This window comes from Salmo salar, chromosome 01 (assembly GCF_965601325.2).
Source record: "Salmo salar chromosome 01, fSalSal1, whole genome shotgun sequence".
NCBI lineage: Eukaryota > Metazoa > Chordata > Actinopteri > Salmoniformes > Salmonidae > Salmo > Salmo salar.
The window spans coordinates 129,827,851-129,845,048 of NC_138291.1; the positions used below are offsets into that span (position 1 = coordinate 129,827,851).

The 17,198-nt window shown below is 48.9% G+C and overlaps 1 protein-coding gene across 1 annotated transcript; it reads right to left on the minus strand.

The window, feature by feature from the left end:
* Nucleotides 1-1,138: 1,138 nt before the first annotated feature.
* Nucleotides 1,139-10,232, minus strand: LOC106560770 (ubiquitin-conjugating enzyme E2 D4). The gene is made up of 7 exons (XM_045712889.2): nt 10,037-10,232; nt 9,380-9,443; nt 8,166-8,197; nt 7,944-8,021; nt 7,679-7,784; nt 6,434-6,527; nt 1,139-1,872 (listed from the first exon to the last, which is right to left on the minus strand). The coding sequence occupies exons 1-7, from the start codon at nt 10,058-10,060 to the stop codon at nt 1,827-1,829; spliced, it is 444 nt and encodes a 147-aa protein (XP_045568845.1). The 5' UTR covers nt 10,061-10,232; the 3' UTR covers nt 1,139-1,826.
* Nucleotides 10,233-17,198: the final 6,966 nt, after the last annotated feature.

Here is a 17,198-nt window from a genome sequence, read left to right on the forward strand (position 1 = left end):
ACACCTAGGTATTTATAGTTGTCCACATATTCACAGTTGTAGGTCGCAGTTGTAAATGACAACTTGTTCTCAACTAGCCTACCTGGTTAAATAAAGGTGAAATAAATAAAATTCTAAGAACCATCCAGAGTAGTGATGCTGGACGTGCGGGCAGCGATCGGTTGAAGAGCATGCATTTCGTTTTACTTGTATTTAAGAGCAGTTGGAGGCCACGGAAGGAGAGTTGTATGGCGTTGAAGCTCGTCTGGAGGTTTGTTAACAGTGTCCAAAGAAGGGCCGGAAGTATACAGAATGGTGTCGTCTGCGTAGAGGTGGATCAAACAATCACCCGCAGCAAGAGCGACATCATTGATGTATACAGAGAAAAGAGTCGGCTCAAGAATTGAACCCTGTGGCACCCACATAGACTGCCAAAGGTCCGGACAACAGGCCCTCCGATTTGACACACTGAACTCTGAGAAGTAGTTAGTGAACCAGGCGAGGCAGTCATTAGAGAAACCAAGGTTGTTGAGTCTGCCGATAAGAATACGGTGATTGACAGAGTCAAAAGCCTTGGCCAGGTCGATGAAGACGGCTGCACAGTACTGTCTTTAATCAATGGAGGTGTAAACAATCAGCTACTGGTGTAAGACAGCCTGATGCCCCTTGGCCATACCAAATAACAGGGGCAGGCATGCCCCCCATCACACTTTCTGTAAGACAGCCTGATGTCCCTTGGCCATACCAAATAACAGGGGCAGGCATGCCCCCATCACACTTTCTGTAAGACAGCCTGATGCCCCTTGGCCATACCAAATAACAGGGGCAGGCATGCCCCCATCACACTTTTTGTAAGACAGCCTGATGCCCCTTGGCCATACCAAATAACAGGGGCAGGCATGCCCCCATCACACTTTGTTGGATCAGAAGAGTAACCATCTGAATCTCCATCCAGTGGCCTGCACTCATTTCCCTGGGAGTGCCTTTCAGGAGTCAGCATTTACAACTCAACTCACTGTGAGCATCATTCACTCCACTGAACATGTTGAGCCTTTAAACCAGTGGAATATTTAACCCATAATAAAACGAACTCATGCTTACCTCAGGACAATTTCCCATGCTTTCAACAGCAGTGAATTAGAACACATGAACATTAATAAAAAGTGTACAATTCTTTATTAATTATACAAAAGTGCTAAACAGCATAAGCCATAATTGAAGACCCTAAATCACTGTTATTTGCAGAGTATGTATTTCAATGTTTTAATGTTACAAGTTCTGACTTAATGCTAAAACAACTAAAGTAGTTCCAGAATAGTTTGATACAATAAAATAAAAATAAAAAAACAGTAAAATTGGTTTGATTCCTCAATTTCCCTCTTTATGGGTGACAGTCAACAGAGCCATGAGTATGTTGTACTGTAGCAGTAGGACACAGTATTCTGATGACTGGAACAGCAGGCTACAGTATTCTGATGACTGGAACAGCAGGCTACAGTATTCTGATGACTGGAACAGCAGGCAACAGTATTCTGAATGTAACCGTGGGCTACAGTATTCTAATGACTTCCTCTTCCATTCATGAGACGAGAAACAAATGTTCCCAAAACCAGGAAGTAGGGATAACAACAATGTACAGTTGTTGTTCCCCATATCTGTCACCCTATGTCACCCTTAATGTACATATGTGCAGTGTATACCCCCTGTAAACACAAAATCATCTATAGTTCATGGGTTCACATGATAAATGTTGACAGTACAATGTGTTCCATATCACCTAAGTTTACTTTCTATTACCAGAATGTACAGTGTTTTGTGACTTTAAAAAAAAATCTTCAGGAGGGCCTTTACATTGCATACTTCTGGGTCCAATCTCTTGCTAGTCTGTTGTATCTGGAAACAAAATAAATACGGTTATCTCACAATAACAAAGACAGAAATAACATGAAACAAAGTTTAAGTGTCATCTCTGTTGATTTGCTATAGAATGTTGAAATATACTGCAACCATCTAAATAAGTCCTCTTTGTGGGCTATACTCGGCCTTGTCTCAGGATGGTAAGTTGGTGGTTGAAGATATCCCTCTAGTGGTGTGGGGGCTATGCTTTGGCAAAGTGGGTGGGGTTATATCCTGCCTGTTTGGCCCTGTCCGGGGGTTTCATCGGATGGGGCCACAGTGTCTCCTGACCCCTCCCGTCTCAGCCTCCAGTATTTATGCTGCAGTAGTTTATGTGTCGGGGGGCTAGGGTCAGTCTGTTATATCTGGAGTATTTCTCCTGTCTTATCCGGTGTCCTGTGTGAATTTAAGTATGCTCTCTCTAATTCGCTCTTTCGGAGGACCTGAGCCCTAGGACCATGCCTCAGGACTACCTGGCATGATGACTCCTTGCTGTCCCCAGTCCACCTGGCCGTGCTGCTGCTCCAGTTTCAACTGTTCTGCCTGCGGCTGTGGAACCCTGACCTGTCCACCGGACGTGCTACCTGTCCCAGACCTGCTGTTTTCAACTCTCTAGAGACAGCAGGAGCGGTAGAGATACTCTGAATGATCGGCTATGAAAAGCCAACTGACATTTACTCTTGAGGTGCCGACTTGTTGCACCCTCGACAACTACTGTGATTATTATTATTTGACCATGCTGGTCCTTTATGAACATTTGAACATAACAGGGCCTGAGTTACAGGCAGTGGAGCAGCAGCAGCTGAAAAATGAGCTCCTACAAATATTGAAATTTAGAGTGAAGTACATCGGAAAAAAGCAAAAGAAAACTGCAAGACTGAATAGGAGAAAAAACAAGCAACAAACAAAGATAGGCTTTTGAAAAATAACTATTTTTTAACTATTTTTCATAAAATTGTAGTTATCTTAGCTAGCTGAATTGTTTACCAGTTGCTAAGCAGTTGCTAGGGACTCTTTTGGAAGAAGCGAGCTAGCTAACGAAGAACAACAAAGAATATCTAGTTAACAGAAGAAAAGAGAAAATCAGGACAGAAGAAAAAGGATATCAAAGTGAAACAGTTCTCTAAAGACACAAGAGACAATAATACAAGAAACAACACTTCTGTAGCTTGTCAACTATGTGTCTGTCTATCCCTGTTCTCTCCCCTCTGCACAGGCCATACAAACGCTTCACACCGCGTGGCCGCTGCCACTCTAACCTGGTGGTCCCAGCGCGCACGACCCACGTGGAGTTCCAGGTCTCCGGCAGCCTCTGGAACTGCCGGTCTGCGGCCAACAAGGCTGAGTTCATCTCAGCCTAAGCTACCCTCCAGTCCCTAGACTTCCTGGCGCTGACGGAAACATGGATTACCACAGATAACACTGCTACTCCTACTGCTCTCTCCTCGTCTGCCCACGTGTTCTCGCATACCCCTAGAGCATCGAGCCAGCGGGGTGGTGGCACTGGAATCCTCATCTCTCCCAAGTGGACATTCTCTCTTTCTCCCCTGACCCATCTGTCTATCTCCTCATTTGAATTCCATGCTGTTACAGTTACCAGCCCTTTCAAGCTTAACATCCTTATCATTTATCGCCCTCCAGGTTCCCTTGGAGAGTTCATCAATGAGCTTGACGCCTTGATAAGTTCCTTTCCTGAGGATGGCTCACCTCTCACAGTTCTGGGTGACTTTAACCTCCCCACGTCTACCTTTGACTCATTCCTCTCTGCCTCCTTCTTTCCACTCCTCTCCTCTTTTGACCTCACCCTCTCACCTTCCCCCCCTACTCACAAGGCAGGCAATACGCTTGACCTCATCTTTACTAGATGTTGTTCTTCCACTAATCTCATTGCAACTCCCCTCCAAATCTCCGACCACTACCTTGTATCCTTTTCCCTCTCGCTCTCATCCAACACTTCTCACTCTGCCCCTACTCGGATGGTATTGCGCCGTCCCAACCTTCGCTCTCTCTCTCCCACTACTATCTCCTCTTCCATCCTATCATCTCTTCCCTCTACTCAAACCTTCTCCAACCTATCTCCTGATTCTGCCTCCTCAACCCTCCTCTCCTCCCTTTCTGCATCCTTTGATTTTCTCTGTCCCCTATCCTCCAGGCCGGCTCGGTCCTCCCCTCCTGCGCCGTGGCTCGACTACTCACTGCTAGCTCACAGAACAGGGCTCCGGGCAGCCGAGTGGAAATGGAGGAAAACTCGCCTCCCTGCGGACCTGGCATCCTTTCACTCCCTCCTCTCTACATTCTCCTCTTCTGTCTCTGCTGCTAAAGCCACTTTCTACCACTCTAAATTCCAAGCATCTGCCTCTTACCCTAGGAAGCTCTTTGCTACCTTCTCCTCCCTCCTGAATCCTCCTCCCTCTCTGCGGATGACTTCGTCAACCATTTTGAAAAGAAGGTTGACGATATCCGATCCTCGTTTGCTAAGTCAAACGACACCGCTGGTCCTGCTCACACTGCCCTACCCTGTGCTTTGACCTCTTTCTCCCCTCTCTCTCCAGATGAAATCTCGCGTCTTGTGACGGCCGGCCGCCCAACAACCTGCCCACTTGACCCTATCCCCTCCTCTCTTCTCCAGACCATTTCCGGAGACCTTCTCCCCTACCTCACCTCGCTCATCAACTCATCCTTGACCGCTGGCTACGTCCCTTCCGTCTTCAAGAGAGCGAGAGTTGCAACCCTTCTGAAAAAACCTACACTCGATCCCTCCGATGTCAACAACTACAGACCAGTATCCCTTCTTTCTTTTCTCTCCAAAATTCTTGAACGTGCCGTCCTTGGCCAGCTCTCCTGCTATCTCTCTCAGAAAGACCTTCTTGATCCTAATCAGTCAGGTTTCAAGACTGGTCATTCAACTGAGACTGCTCTTCTCTGTGTCACGGAGGCTCTCCGCACTGCTAAAGCTAACTCTCTCTCCTCTCATCCTTCTAGATCTATCTGCTGCCTTTGATACTGTGAACCATCAGATCCTCCTCTCCACCCTCTCCGAGTTGGGCATCTCCGGCGCGGCCCACGCTTGGATTGCGTCCTACCTGACAAGTTGCTCCTACCAGGTGGCGTGGCGAGAATCTGTCTCCGCACCACGCGCTCTCACCACTGGTGTCCCCCAGGGCTCTGTTCTAGGCCCTCTCCTATTCTCGCTATACACCAAGTCACTTGGCTCTGTCATATCCTCACATGGTCTCTCCTATCATTGCTATGCAGACGACACACAATTAATCTTCTCCTTTCCCCCTTCTGATAACCAGGCGGCGAATCGCATCTCTGCATGTCTGTCAGACATATCAGTGTGGATGACGGATCACCACCTCAAGCTGAACCTCGGCAAGACGGAGCTGCTCTTCCTCCCGGGGAAGGACTGCCCGTTCCATGATCTCGCCATCACGGTTGACAACTCCCTTGTGTCCTCCTCCCAGAGTGCTAAGAACGTTGGCGTGATCCTGGACAACACCCTGTCGTTCTCCACTAACATCAAGGCGGTGACCCGATCCTGTAGGTTCATGCTCTACAACATTCGCAGAGTACGACCCTGCATCACACAGGAAGCGGCGCAGGTCCTAATCCAGGCACTTGTCATCTCCCGTCTGGATTACTGCAACTCGCTGTTGGCTGGGCTCCCTGCCTGTGCCATTAAACCCCTAACTCATCCAGAACGCCGCAGCCCGTCTGGTGTTCAACCTTCCCAAGTTCTCTCACGTCACCCCGCTCCTCCGCTCTCTCCACTGGCTTCCAGTTGAAGCTCGCATCCGCTATAAGACCATGGTGCTTGCCTACGGAGCTGTGAGGGGAACGGCACCTCCATACCTTCAGGCTCTGATCAGGCCCTACACCCAAACAAGGGCACTGCGTTCATCCACCTCTGGCCTGCTGGCCCCCCTACCTCTGAGGAAGCACAGTTCCCGCTCAGCCCAGTCAAAACTGTTCGCTGCTCTGGCACCCCAATGGTGGAACAAGCTCCCTCACGACGCCAGGACAGCGGAGTCAATCACCACCTTCCGGAGACACCTGAAACCCCACCTCTTTAAGGAATACCTGGGATAGGATAAAGTAATCCTTCTAACCCCCCCCCTCCCCCTTAAAAGATTTAGATGCATTATTGTAAAGTGGTTGTTCCACTGGATATCATAAGGTGAATGCACCAATTTGTAAGTCGCTCTGGATAAGAGCGTCTGCTAAATGACTTAAATGTAATGTAAATGTAAATGTAAACATCTTGGCCATGTTCTGTTATAATCACCACCCGGCACAGTCAGAAGAGGACTGGCCACCCCTCATAGCCTGGTTCCTCTCTAGGTTCCTTTCTAGGTTTTTGCCTTTCTAGGGAGTTTTTCCTAGCCACCGTGCTTCTACACCGGTTTTAGGCTGGGTTTCTGTACAGCACTTTGAGATATCAGCTGATGTAAGAAGGGCTATATAAATACATTTGATTTTGATTTGATATTCAAAGCATTTGGTTCCAATAGCTCATTGGAGAAATAGGCCCTTCACACAGTAACAATATACTCACTTCTCTTTGTCTAGTTTGTAGATCTGTGCTATGTCTGGAACTAGGGGGTCGTCTGGGTTCGGGTCACAAAGCAACGAACATATGGACAAAAGAACTGGGAAACAGATGAAGCAACAGATGAAGTTCATCTTAAATGGTCATCGACATTTCACATTCTATTCACAATCAGTGAGATCGTTCATTGTGATTTAACCGGTCAGGTTAAAGTTACAGGAGGGCTGTGATATTGTGATTTAACCGGTCAGGTTAAAGTTACAGGAGGGCTGTGATATTGTGATTTAACCGGTCAGGTTAAAGTTACAGGAGGGCTGTGATATTGTGATTTAACCGGTCAGGTTAAAGTTACAGGAGGGCTGTGATATTGTGATTTAACCGGTCAGGTTAAAGTTACAGGAGGGCTGTGATATTGTGATTTAACCGGTCAGGTTAAAGTTACAGGAGGGCTGTGATATTGTGATTTAACCGGTCAGGTTAAAGTTACAGGAGGGCTGTGATATTGTGATTTAACCGGTCAGGTTAAAGTTACAGGAGGGCTGTGATATTGTGATTTAACCGGTCAGGTTAAAGTTACAGGAGGGCTGTGATATTGTGATTTAACCGGTCAGGTTAAAGTTACAGGAGGGCTGTGATATTGTGATTTAACCGGTCAGGTTAAAGTTACAGGAGGGCTGTGATATTGTGATTTAACCGGTCAGGTTAAAGTTACAGGAGGGCTGTGATATTGTGATTTAACCGGTCAGGTTAAAGTTACAGGAGGGTTGTGATATTGTGATTTAACCGGTCAGGTTAAAGTTACAGGAGGGTTGTGATATTGTGATTTAACCGGTCAGGTTAAAGTTACAGGAGGGTTGTAATATTGTGATTTAAACGATCAGGTTAAAGTTACAGGAGGGTTGTAATATTGTGATTTAATGATCAGGTTAAAGTTATAGGAGGGTTGTAATAGAACATTCTACAAGTGTTGGATGGAAATGGATGGAACAATGTTTTAACATGGAAGGGACCAGGGCTGAGCTACAGCCTTCCCTGTAGCTCAGTTGGTAGAGCATGGTGTTTGCAACACCAGGGTTGTGGGTTCAATTCCCACGGGGGGCCAGCACAGGAAAAAAAAAAAAATTAAAAGGATAAAAGCGTCTGCTAAATGACTAAGTTGTAAATGTAATGGAACCAGGTGTGTCATTTCTACCAGTTAGCCAGCTACATTGTGGCAGCATGTGTAGTAAAGTACTAACCCAATTCTCTCACCTTTTGATACAGTCAATGCTGGAGACCACTGGGATCGCAAGATGTCCAAGCAAATGCTGCCGTTACTGTTGATGTTCGGATGATAAATCTTCGTTGTGAACGCTACCTGTAGAAAGATGGACATGTGTTTATGTTCAGTTTATCCACGAGGACCATGCTACCTGTAGAAAGATGGACATGTGTTTATGTTCAATTTATCCATGAAGGACCGTTCCTTAGCAACAGTTTAACGATGTAATGACTTCCATAACAAATCAATTCTTACCTTTGGTGGCTTGAAGGGATAGTCGGTGGGGAAGTGGATTGTGAGAAAGAAGACCCCACTTTGGTATGGACTATCACCCTAGGAATAACAGGAACAGATATACATTGTTATAAATGATAAAAATGTACAATAAAATTATTTCAATACCCATTCATACTTATTGTTCAGATGACCCATGTTGCAATCATTAAACCACACACATCCTTTTGAAGTCATACTCACTGGCCCCATTATTGTTGCTTGCCAATGGAACACTGGAATATAGAAAGAGAACATGTATTAGGCCTATAGAGCATCACTTCACCAGGTAGGGCCTATACAACCAGCCCTAGTCCCTCTAGGTAGGGCCTATAGAACCAGCCCTAGTCCCTCTAGGTAGGGCCTATACAACCAGCCCTAGTCCCTCTAGGTAGGGCCTATACAACCAGCCCTAGTCCCTCTAGGTAGGGCCTATACAACCAGCCCTAGTCCCTCCAGGTAGGGCCTATACAACCAGCCCTAGTCCCTCCAGGTAGGGCCTATACAACCAGCCCCAGTCCCTCCGGGTAGGGCCTATACAACCAGCCCCAGTCCCTCCGGGTAGGGCCTATACAACCAGCCCCTCCGGGTAGGGCCTATACAACCAGCCCCAGTCCCTCCGGGTAGGGCCTATACAACCAGCCCCAGTCCCTCCAGGTAGGGCCTATACAACCAGCCCCAGTCCCTCTAGGTAGGGCCTATACAACCAGCCCCAGTCCCTCTAGGTAGGGCCTATACAACCAGCCCCAGTCCCTCTAGGTAGGGCCTATACAACCAGCCCCAGTCCCTCCAGGTAGGGCCTATACAACCAGCCCCAGTCCCTCCAGGTAGGACCTATACAACCAGCCCCAGTCCCTCCGGGTAGGGCCTATACAACCAGCCCCAGTCCCTCCAGGTAGGGACTGGGGCAACCAGCCCCAGTCCCTCCAGGTAGGGCCTATACAACCAGCCCCAGTCCCTCCAGGTAGGGCCTATACAACCAGCCCCAGTCCCTCTAGGTAGGGCCTATACAACCAGCCCCAGTCCCTCTAGGTAGGGCCTATACAACCAGCCCCAGTCCCTCTAGGTAGGGCCTATACAACCAGCCCCAGTCCCTCCAGGTAGGGCATATACAACCAGCCCCAGTCCCTCCAGGTAGGACCTATACAACCAGCCCCAGTCCCTCCAGGTAGGGCCTATACAACCAGCCCTAGTCCCTCCAGGTAGGGCCTATACAACCAGCCCTAGTCCCTCTAGGTAGGGCCTATACAACCAGCCCTAGTCCCTCTAGGTAGGGCCTATACAACCAGCCCTAGTCCCTCTAGGTAGGGCCTATACAACCAGCCCTAGTCCCTCTAGGTAGGGCCTATACAACCAGCCCTAGTCCCTCTCCCCTTCAGCGGATATAGACTACATTACCCTCAGAGTCCTAAACTTACAGTCCTCTCCCACGGGTCCAGCAGAGCACTGTGCTGGCGGGTCCCTCTGCAGGTCATGAAGCTCCTAGGGGACAAAACAAGTCAGACAAGTAGTGTTATGGGTTACACATGAAACTGAAAGTTGTCTTTGAGGACTAGGTCAGATACATTTTACATCCACGAAAAAGCTGGGTTTCTTAACATGTCCCTAGTCATAGCTTTATTCGTAGATATATTTGACTGTGGTGATGATGGGCCTACTTCATAATGCCCTGCCTTAGCTACAACCTCAAGTCAAATTAGCCTAGCTAGTTATCATTATGAACAGGTGCTGCACCTAAATAAGTGTATTTAGCATGAATAGCTGTGTCCTGGAGAGGGGTTGAATGGCTGACAAAGAAAATTACAATCTAGTTCAGACGTGGTGCCATACCACGATATCATGTCATGTTAAACATTAAGATGGTGGGCCGTGTTAATTAATTGTTAACTAGCCTCCTCGTATGTGTGAAGTCTAGCTCGATAGCTAGCTACGTGGTTAGGATTAGTTTTGAAATGAACCAATTATCTAGTTAGCGTAACATTAACAAACAATAACTTCCGATAGATGACTGATGCTAACGTTAGTCAGCTAGCTAGCCTGGCACCGCTAGCCACAATGCTAGCTAACCATCTTACCTTCTGTATTCTTTTCAGCGCCATGGTGACCAACTTAGTCAAATGCCCCTAAGTACTCGTCGACTTGGTATTTTCTTAGATGTCTACTTTAATAGTATTGCTTAAAAGGTAAAGGTATTTTATTTCCCCGAGTAGATCGCCAAGACAAGGGTGTGTGTTTGCGGTTCTCTATTGTTTCCGCTTTCTGTTTACGGTCGGCTTTAAACAAGGGGGTTTGGGGATTGTAGTTCCTCTTAGGAAAATATTTTTTTTCCCCCCAGCTCCCAATAGCATTATGCACCATGTATTTCTACCTTTCAACAATGATTGGATTATTGAAATAACATATTTATTTCCCACTATCAATTCATTGATTATTGTATTTTTAAATAGTTTGCTCAACTGAGTGGGTATGTGTTTATTACTTTTAAATAAGAATAAACCTACTTGACAAAACACATTTCATAATTTTATTCTCTATATCCTATTGTGTTGAGAGCTTCAAGTTCATTGGTGTCCACATCACTGACTAACATGGTCCAAGCACACATAGACAGTCGTGAAGAGGGCACGACAAAACCAATTCCCCTCAGGAGACGATTTGGCATGGGTCCTCAGATCCTCAAAAGGTTATACAGCTGCACCATCGAGAGCATCCTGACTGGTTGCATCACTGCCTGGTACAGAGGGTAGTGTGTACGGCCCAGTACATCACTGGGGCCAAGCTTCCTGCCATCCAGGACCTCTATAACAGAGGAAGGCCCTAAAAATGTCAAAGACTCCAGCCACCCTAGTCATGAACTGTTCTCTCTGCAACCGCATGGCAAGCGGTACCGGAGCGCCAAGTCTAGGTGCAAGAGGCTTCTAAACAGCTTCTACCCCGAAGCCATAAGACTCCTGAACATCTAATGAAATGGTTACCCAGACTTTTTGCATTGCCCCCTCCCCCCCTCTTTTACGCTGATGATACTCTCTGTTATTATCTATGCACAGTCACTTTAATAACTCTACCTACATGTACTTACAGTTGAAGTCAGAAGTTTACATTCACTTAGGTTGAAGTCATTAAAACTCGTTTTTTCAATCACTTCACAAATTTCTTGTTAACAAAGTATAGTTTTGGCAAGTCGGTTAGGACATCAACTTTGTGCATGACACAAGTCATTTTTCCAACAATTGTTTACAGACAGATTATTTCACTTTTAATTCACTGTATCACAATTCCAGTGGGTCAGAAGTTTACATACACTAAGTTGACTGTGCCTTTAAACAGCTTGGAAAATTCCAGAAAATGATGTCATGGCTTTAGAAGCTTCTGATAGGCTAATTGACATCATTTGAGTCAATTGGAGGTGTACCTGTGGATGTATTTCAAGGCCTACCTTCAAACTCAGTGCCTCTTTGCTTGACATCATGGGAAAATCAAAAGAAATCAGCCAAGACCTCAGAAAAATTGTAGAACTCCACAAGTCTGGTTCATCCTTGGGAGCAATTTCCAAATGCCTGAAGGTACCACGTTCATCTGTATAAACAATAGTACACAAGTATAAACACCATGGGACCACGCAGCCGTCATACCGCTCAGGAAGGAGACGTGTTCTGTCTCCTAGAGATGAATGTGCTTTGGTACTAAAGGTGCAAATCAATCCCAGAACAACAGCAAAGGACCTTGTCAAGATGCTGGAGGAAACAAGTACAAAAGTATCTATATCCACAGTAAAACTAGTCCTATGTCGTAATAACCTGAAAGGCTGCTCAGCAAGGAAGAAGCCACTGCTCCAACACCGCCATAAAAAAGCCAGACTACGGTTTGCAACTGCACATGGGGACAAAGATTGTACTTTTTGGAGAAATGTCCTCTGGTCTGATGAAACAGAAATAGAACTGTTTGGCCATAATGACCATCGTTATGTTTGGAGGAAAAAGGGGCAGTCTTGCAAGCCGAAGAACACCATCCCAACCGTGAAGCACGGGGGTGGCAGCATCATGTTGTGGGGGTGCTTTGCTGCAGGAGGGACTGGTGCACTGCACAAAATAGATGGAATCATGAGGCTGGAAAATTATGTGGATATATTGAAGCAACATCTCAAGACATCAGTCAGGAAGAAGCATGCTTCCAAAGTTGTGGCAAAATGGCTTAAGGACAACAAAGTCAAGGTATTGGAGTGGACATCACTGAAAAATGGTGGCCACTGAAAAAGCGTGTGCGAGCAAGGAGGCTTGTAAACCTGACTCAGTTGCACCAGCTCTGTCAGGAGGAATGGGCCAAAATTCACCCAACTTATTGTGGGAAGCTTGCGGAAGGCTACCTGAAACGTTTGACCCAAGTTAATCAATTTAAAGGCAATGCTACCAAATACTAATTGAGTTTATGTAAACTTCTGACCCACTGGGAATGTGATGAAAGAAATAAAAGCTGAAATTAATCATTCTCTCTACTATTATTCTGACATTTCATATTCTTAAAATAAAGTGGTGATCCTAACTGACCTAAAACAGGGAATTCTTACTAGGATTAAATGTCAAGGAATTTTTACTAGGATTTAATGTCAGGAATTGTGAAAAACTGAGTAAATGTATTTGGCTATGTAAACTTCCGACTTCAACTTGTAACGCCCTGGCCACAGAGAGGGTTTTTTGTTCTCTATTTTTGGTTAGGCCAGGGTGTGACATGGGTGGGCGTCCTAGGTTTCTTTTTCTATGTTGGTGGTTTTCTTTGTTTCGGACGTGTATGGCTCTCAATCAGGAACAGGTGTAGATCGTTGTTGCTGATTGAGAGTCATACATAGGCAGCCTGTTTTTCCTTTGGGGTTTGTGGGTGAATGTTTTCTGTCTAGTGTTTTGTTATTCCTGACAGAACTGTTTGGCTGTCATTTTCGTGTTTTCTTTTGCAAGTGTTCATTCGGTCATTAAAATCATTTAAGATGAATACATCCTTCGCTGCACCTTGGTCTCATTCTGACGACGGCCGTTACAGATTCACCCACCAACAACGGACCAAGCAGCGGAGGAAGGAGCAGCACCAGGAGAGGAGCTATCTGGAATCGTGTACATGGGAGGAAATACTGGACGGGGCAGGACCATGGGCTCAAGCTGGGGAGTATCGCCACCCGCAGTGGGAGATCGAGGCAGCGAGAGCGGAGAGGCGATGGTATGAGGCAAGGGAGCGCAACAGGCACGAGAGGCAGCGGCACACGGGGAGTGTGGCAGAGCCAGGATCAAATTCTGGGACAACTCCCCGTGCTTACCGGAAGCAGCGTGGTACTGGTCAGGCACCGTGTTATGCTGTGAAGCGCACGGTGTCTCCAGTGCGCGCTCATAGCCCGGTGCGCTATAGGCCAGCCCCCCGCAAGTGCCATGCAAGTGTGGGCATCGAGCCAGGGCGGATTGTGCCAGCTCAGCGCGTCTGGTCTCCAGTGCATCGTTTCGGTCCAGGTTATCCTGCGCCGGCTCAGCGCACTGTGTCTCCGGGGCGCTGGGAGGGCTCAGTTCGTCCTATGCCTGCGCTCCGCCCGTGCCGGGCAAGAGTGGGCATTCAGCCTGGAGTATGGGTGGCAAGCCTACGCACCAGAACTCCAGTGGTCCCCCACAGCCCGGTTTATCCTGTGCCTCCTCCTCAGACCAGGCCTCCAGTGGGTCTCCCCAGCCTGGTATATCCTGTGCCTCCTCCTCCGACCAGGCCTCCTGTGGGTCTCCCCAGCCTGGTGAGTCCTGTGCCTGCGCCCAGAGCCAGGCCTCCTGCATGTCTCCCCAGCCTGGTGAATCCTGGGCCAGAGCCGCCAGAGCAGCCCGCCAGTCCGGAGCCACCAGAGCCGCCCGCCAGTCTGGAGCCGCCAGAGCCGCCCGCCAGTCCGAAGCCGCCAGAGCCGCCCGCCTGTCCGGAACCGCCCGCCTGTCCGGAGCCGCCGGAGCCTGTCCGCCTGTCCGGAGCCGCCAGAGACGCCCGCCAGCCGGGCGCCGCCAGAGTCGCCCGCCAGCCGGGCGCCGCCAGGGTCGCACGCCAGTCCTCTGGCGCAGCCAGGAACTCCACCTAAGTGGGCTAAGCCGAGGGTGGAGCGGGGTCCACGTCCCGCACCAGAGCCGCCGCCGTAGGAAGGCCCACCCGGACCCTCCCCTTTAGAGTCAGGTTTTGCGGCCGGAGTACGCACCTTTGGGGGGGGGGGGGGGGTACTGTAACACCCTGGCTATAGAGAGGGTTATTTGTTCTCTATTTTTGGTTAGGCCAGGGTGCGACATGGGTGGGCGTTCTAGGTTTCTTTTTCTATGTTGGTGGTTTTCTTTGTTTCGGCTGTGTATGGCTCTCAATCAGGAACAGGTGTAGATCGTTGTTGCTGATTGAGATTCATACATAGGCAGCCTGTTTTTCCTTTGGGGTTTGTGGATGAATGTTTTCTGTCTAGTGTTTTGTTATTCCTGACAGAACTGTTTGGCTGTCATTTTCGTGTTTTCTTTTGCAAGTGTTCATTCAGTCATTAAAATCATTTAAGATGAACACATCCTCCGCTGCACCTTGGTCTCATTCTGACGACGGCCGTTACACAACTGTCCATTTTACCTCGACTAACTGGTGTCCCCGCACATTGACTCTGTACCGGTACCCCCTGTATATAGCCTCGCTATTGTTATTTTACTGCTGCTCTTTAATTACTTGTTCACTTTTGTTTATTATTCGTATTTTTTAAACTGCATTGTTGGTTAAGGGCTTGTAAGAAGGATTTCACTGTAAGGTCTACACCTGTTGTATTCGGCGCATGTGACTAATAAAATTATTTTTGATTCCAGATGTTGGCCCTCAGACCTCTAATATAGATGTCCTCAGATTTGTCTTCTGTCCTTCTCTCTGCTGGCCAGTTCTCCCTTTGTCAGTGTAGCTTCCAAACAGCATGCACAGCGTCTTATTGGATGCTAGCCTATCCAGCGCAGCGTCTCATTGGCTGCTAGCCTATTCAGCACAGTGTCTCATTGGCTGCTAGCCTATTCAGCACAGCGTCTCATTGGCTGCTAGCCTATTCAGCACAGCGTCTCATTGGCTGCTAGCCTATCCTCCTCTGATTTAGTTATCGTACAGTTGCGCCGCTGCTAATTTCCATAAACCTGGGACTTTCCGAGCTCTTCGCCGCCAATCGTCACTGAATGTCTCCCTGTGTCTCCTGCTATTGGCAGTGATTGGTCTCTGGTAGTTTTATTGGTAAAGGTCGTGCCTGGTTTAACTTGGCTTCTCGCTCTCTCTCTCCTCTCTCTCAGGGTTGTGTCTGGGGCGTGGCATATAAGCTGCCGTCTGGCCGAGAGCAGGAAGTGAAGTGTTACCTTGGCCACCGGGAGAAGGGCGGTTACCGCGTCATCGCAGTGAACTTTCACCCCCGACCCTCTGTGACCCCCACACGACACGCTGACACTCCTCCTGCACCCAGCCAGGCTCTGCTCTACATCGGTTCTAATGACAACCCTGACTACCTGGGTCCCGCCCCCCTGGAGCTGATAGCCAATCAGATTGTAGATGCAGTCGGACCGAGCGGACGGAACACTGAATACCTGTTTTCATTGGCTGAGGCGCTGAGGACCCTCCTCCCTGAAGACTCAGACACACACCTCTTCTCTCTCGAAGACCTGGTTAGAGAGAGACTAACACACACACTTACTAAATGTGTGTCAGTAAACCATCGCAGGGATGCTGTTGATTGTCAGTCATGTGATTGTCTCCAGGACCATTCAGAGCTGGGTCAGGGTTAGGGTTGGGACCGTTCAGAGCTGGGTTAGTGTCGGGACTGTTCAGAGCTGGGTTAAGGTTAGGGTTGGGACCAGAGCTGGGTCAGGGTTAGGACCGTTCAGAGCTGGGTCAGGGTTAGGACCGTTCAGAGCTGGATCAGGGTTGGGACCGTTCAGAACTGGGTCAGGGTTGGGACCGTTCAGAGCTGGGTTAGGGATGGGACCGTTCAGAGCTGGGTCAGGGTTAGGGTTGGGACCGTTCAGAGCTGGGTTAGGTTTGGGACCGTTCAGAGCTGGGTCAGGGTTGGGACCGTTCAGAGCTGGGTCAGGGTTGGGACCGTTCAGAGGTGGGTCAGGGTTAGGACCGTTCAGAGCTGGGTTCATGGTTAGGGTTGGGACCGTTCACAGCTGGGTTAGGGTTGGGACCGTTCAGAGCTGAGTTAGGGTTGGGACCATTCAGAGCTGGGTCAGGGTAAGGGTTGGCACCGTTCAGAGCTGGGTCAGGGATGGGACCGTTCAGAGCTGGGTCAGGGTTGGGACTGTTCAGAGCTGGGTTAGGGTTGGGACCGTTCAGAGCTGGTTCAGGGTTAGGGTTGGGACCGTTCAGAGCTGGGTTAGGGTTGGGACCGTTCAGAGCTGGGTCAGGGTTGGAACCGTTCAGAGCTGGGTCAGGGTTGGGACCGTTCAGAGCTGGGTCAGGGTTAGGTTTGGGAAGGTTCAGAGCTGGGTCAGGGTTGGGACCGTTCAGAGCTGGGTCAGGGTTAGGGTTGGGAACGTTCAGAGCTGGGTTAGGGTTGGGACCGTTCAGAGCTGGGTCAGGGTTGGGACCGTTCAGAGCTGGGTCAGGGTTAGGGTTGGGACAGTTTAGAGCTGGGTAAGGGTTGGGACCGTTCAGAGCTGGGTTAGGGTTGGGACCGTTCAGAGCTGGGTCAGGGTTGGAACCGTTCAGAGCTGGGTCAGTGTTAGGGTTGGGACCGTTCAGAGCTGGGTTAGGGTTGGGACCGTTCAGAGCTCAGTCAGGGTTGGGACCGTTCAGAGCTGGGTCAGGGTTGGGACCGTTCAGAGCTGGGTTAGGGTTGGGACCGTTCAGAGATGGGTCAGGGTTGGGACCGTTCAGAGCAGGGTCAGGGTTAGGGTTGGGACCGTTCAGAGCTGGGTCAGGGTTGGGACTATTCAGAGCTGGGTTAGGGTTGGGACCATTCAGAGCTGGGTTAGGGTTGGGACTGTTCAGAGCTGGGTCAGGGTTAGGGTTGGGACCGTTCAGAGCTGGGTTAGGGTTGAGACCGTTCAGAGCTGGGCTAGGGTTAGGGTTGGGACCGTTCAGAGCTGGGTCAGGGTTAGGACCGTTCAGAGCTGGGTCAGGGTTGGGAACGTTCAGAGCTGGGTCAGGGTTGGGACCGTTCAGAGCTGGGTTAGGGTTGGGACCGTTCAGAGCTGGGTCAGGGTTGGGACCGTTCAGAGCTGGGTCAGGGTTAGG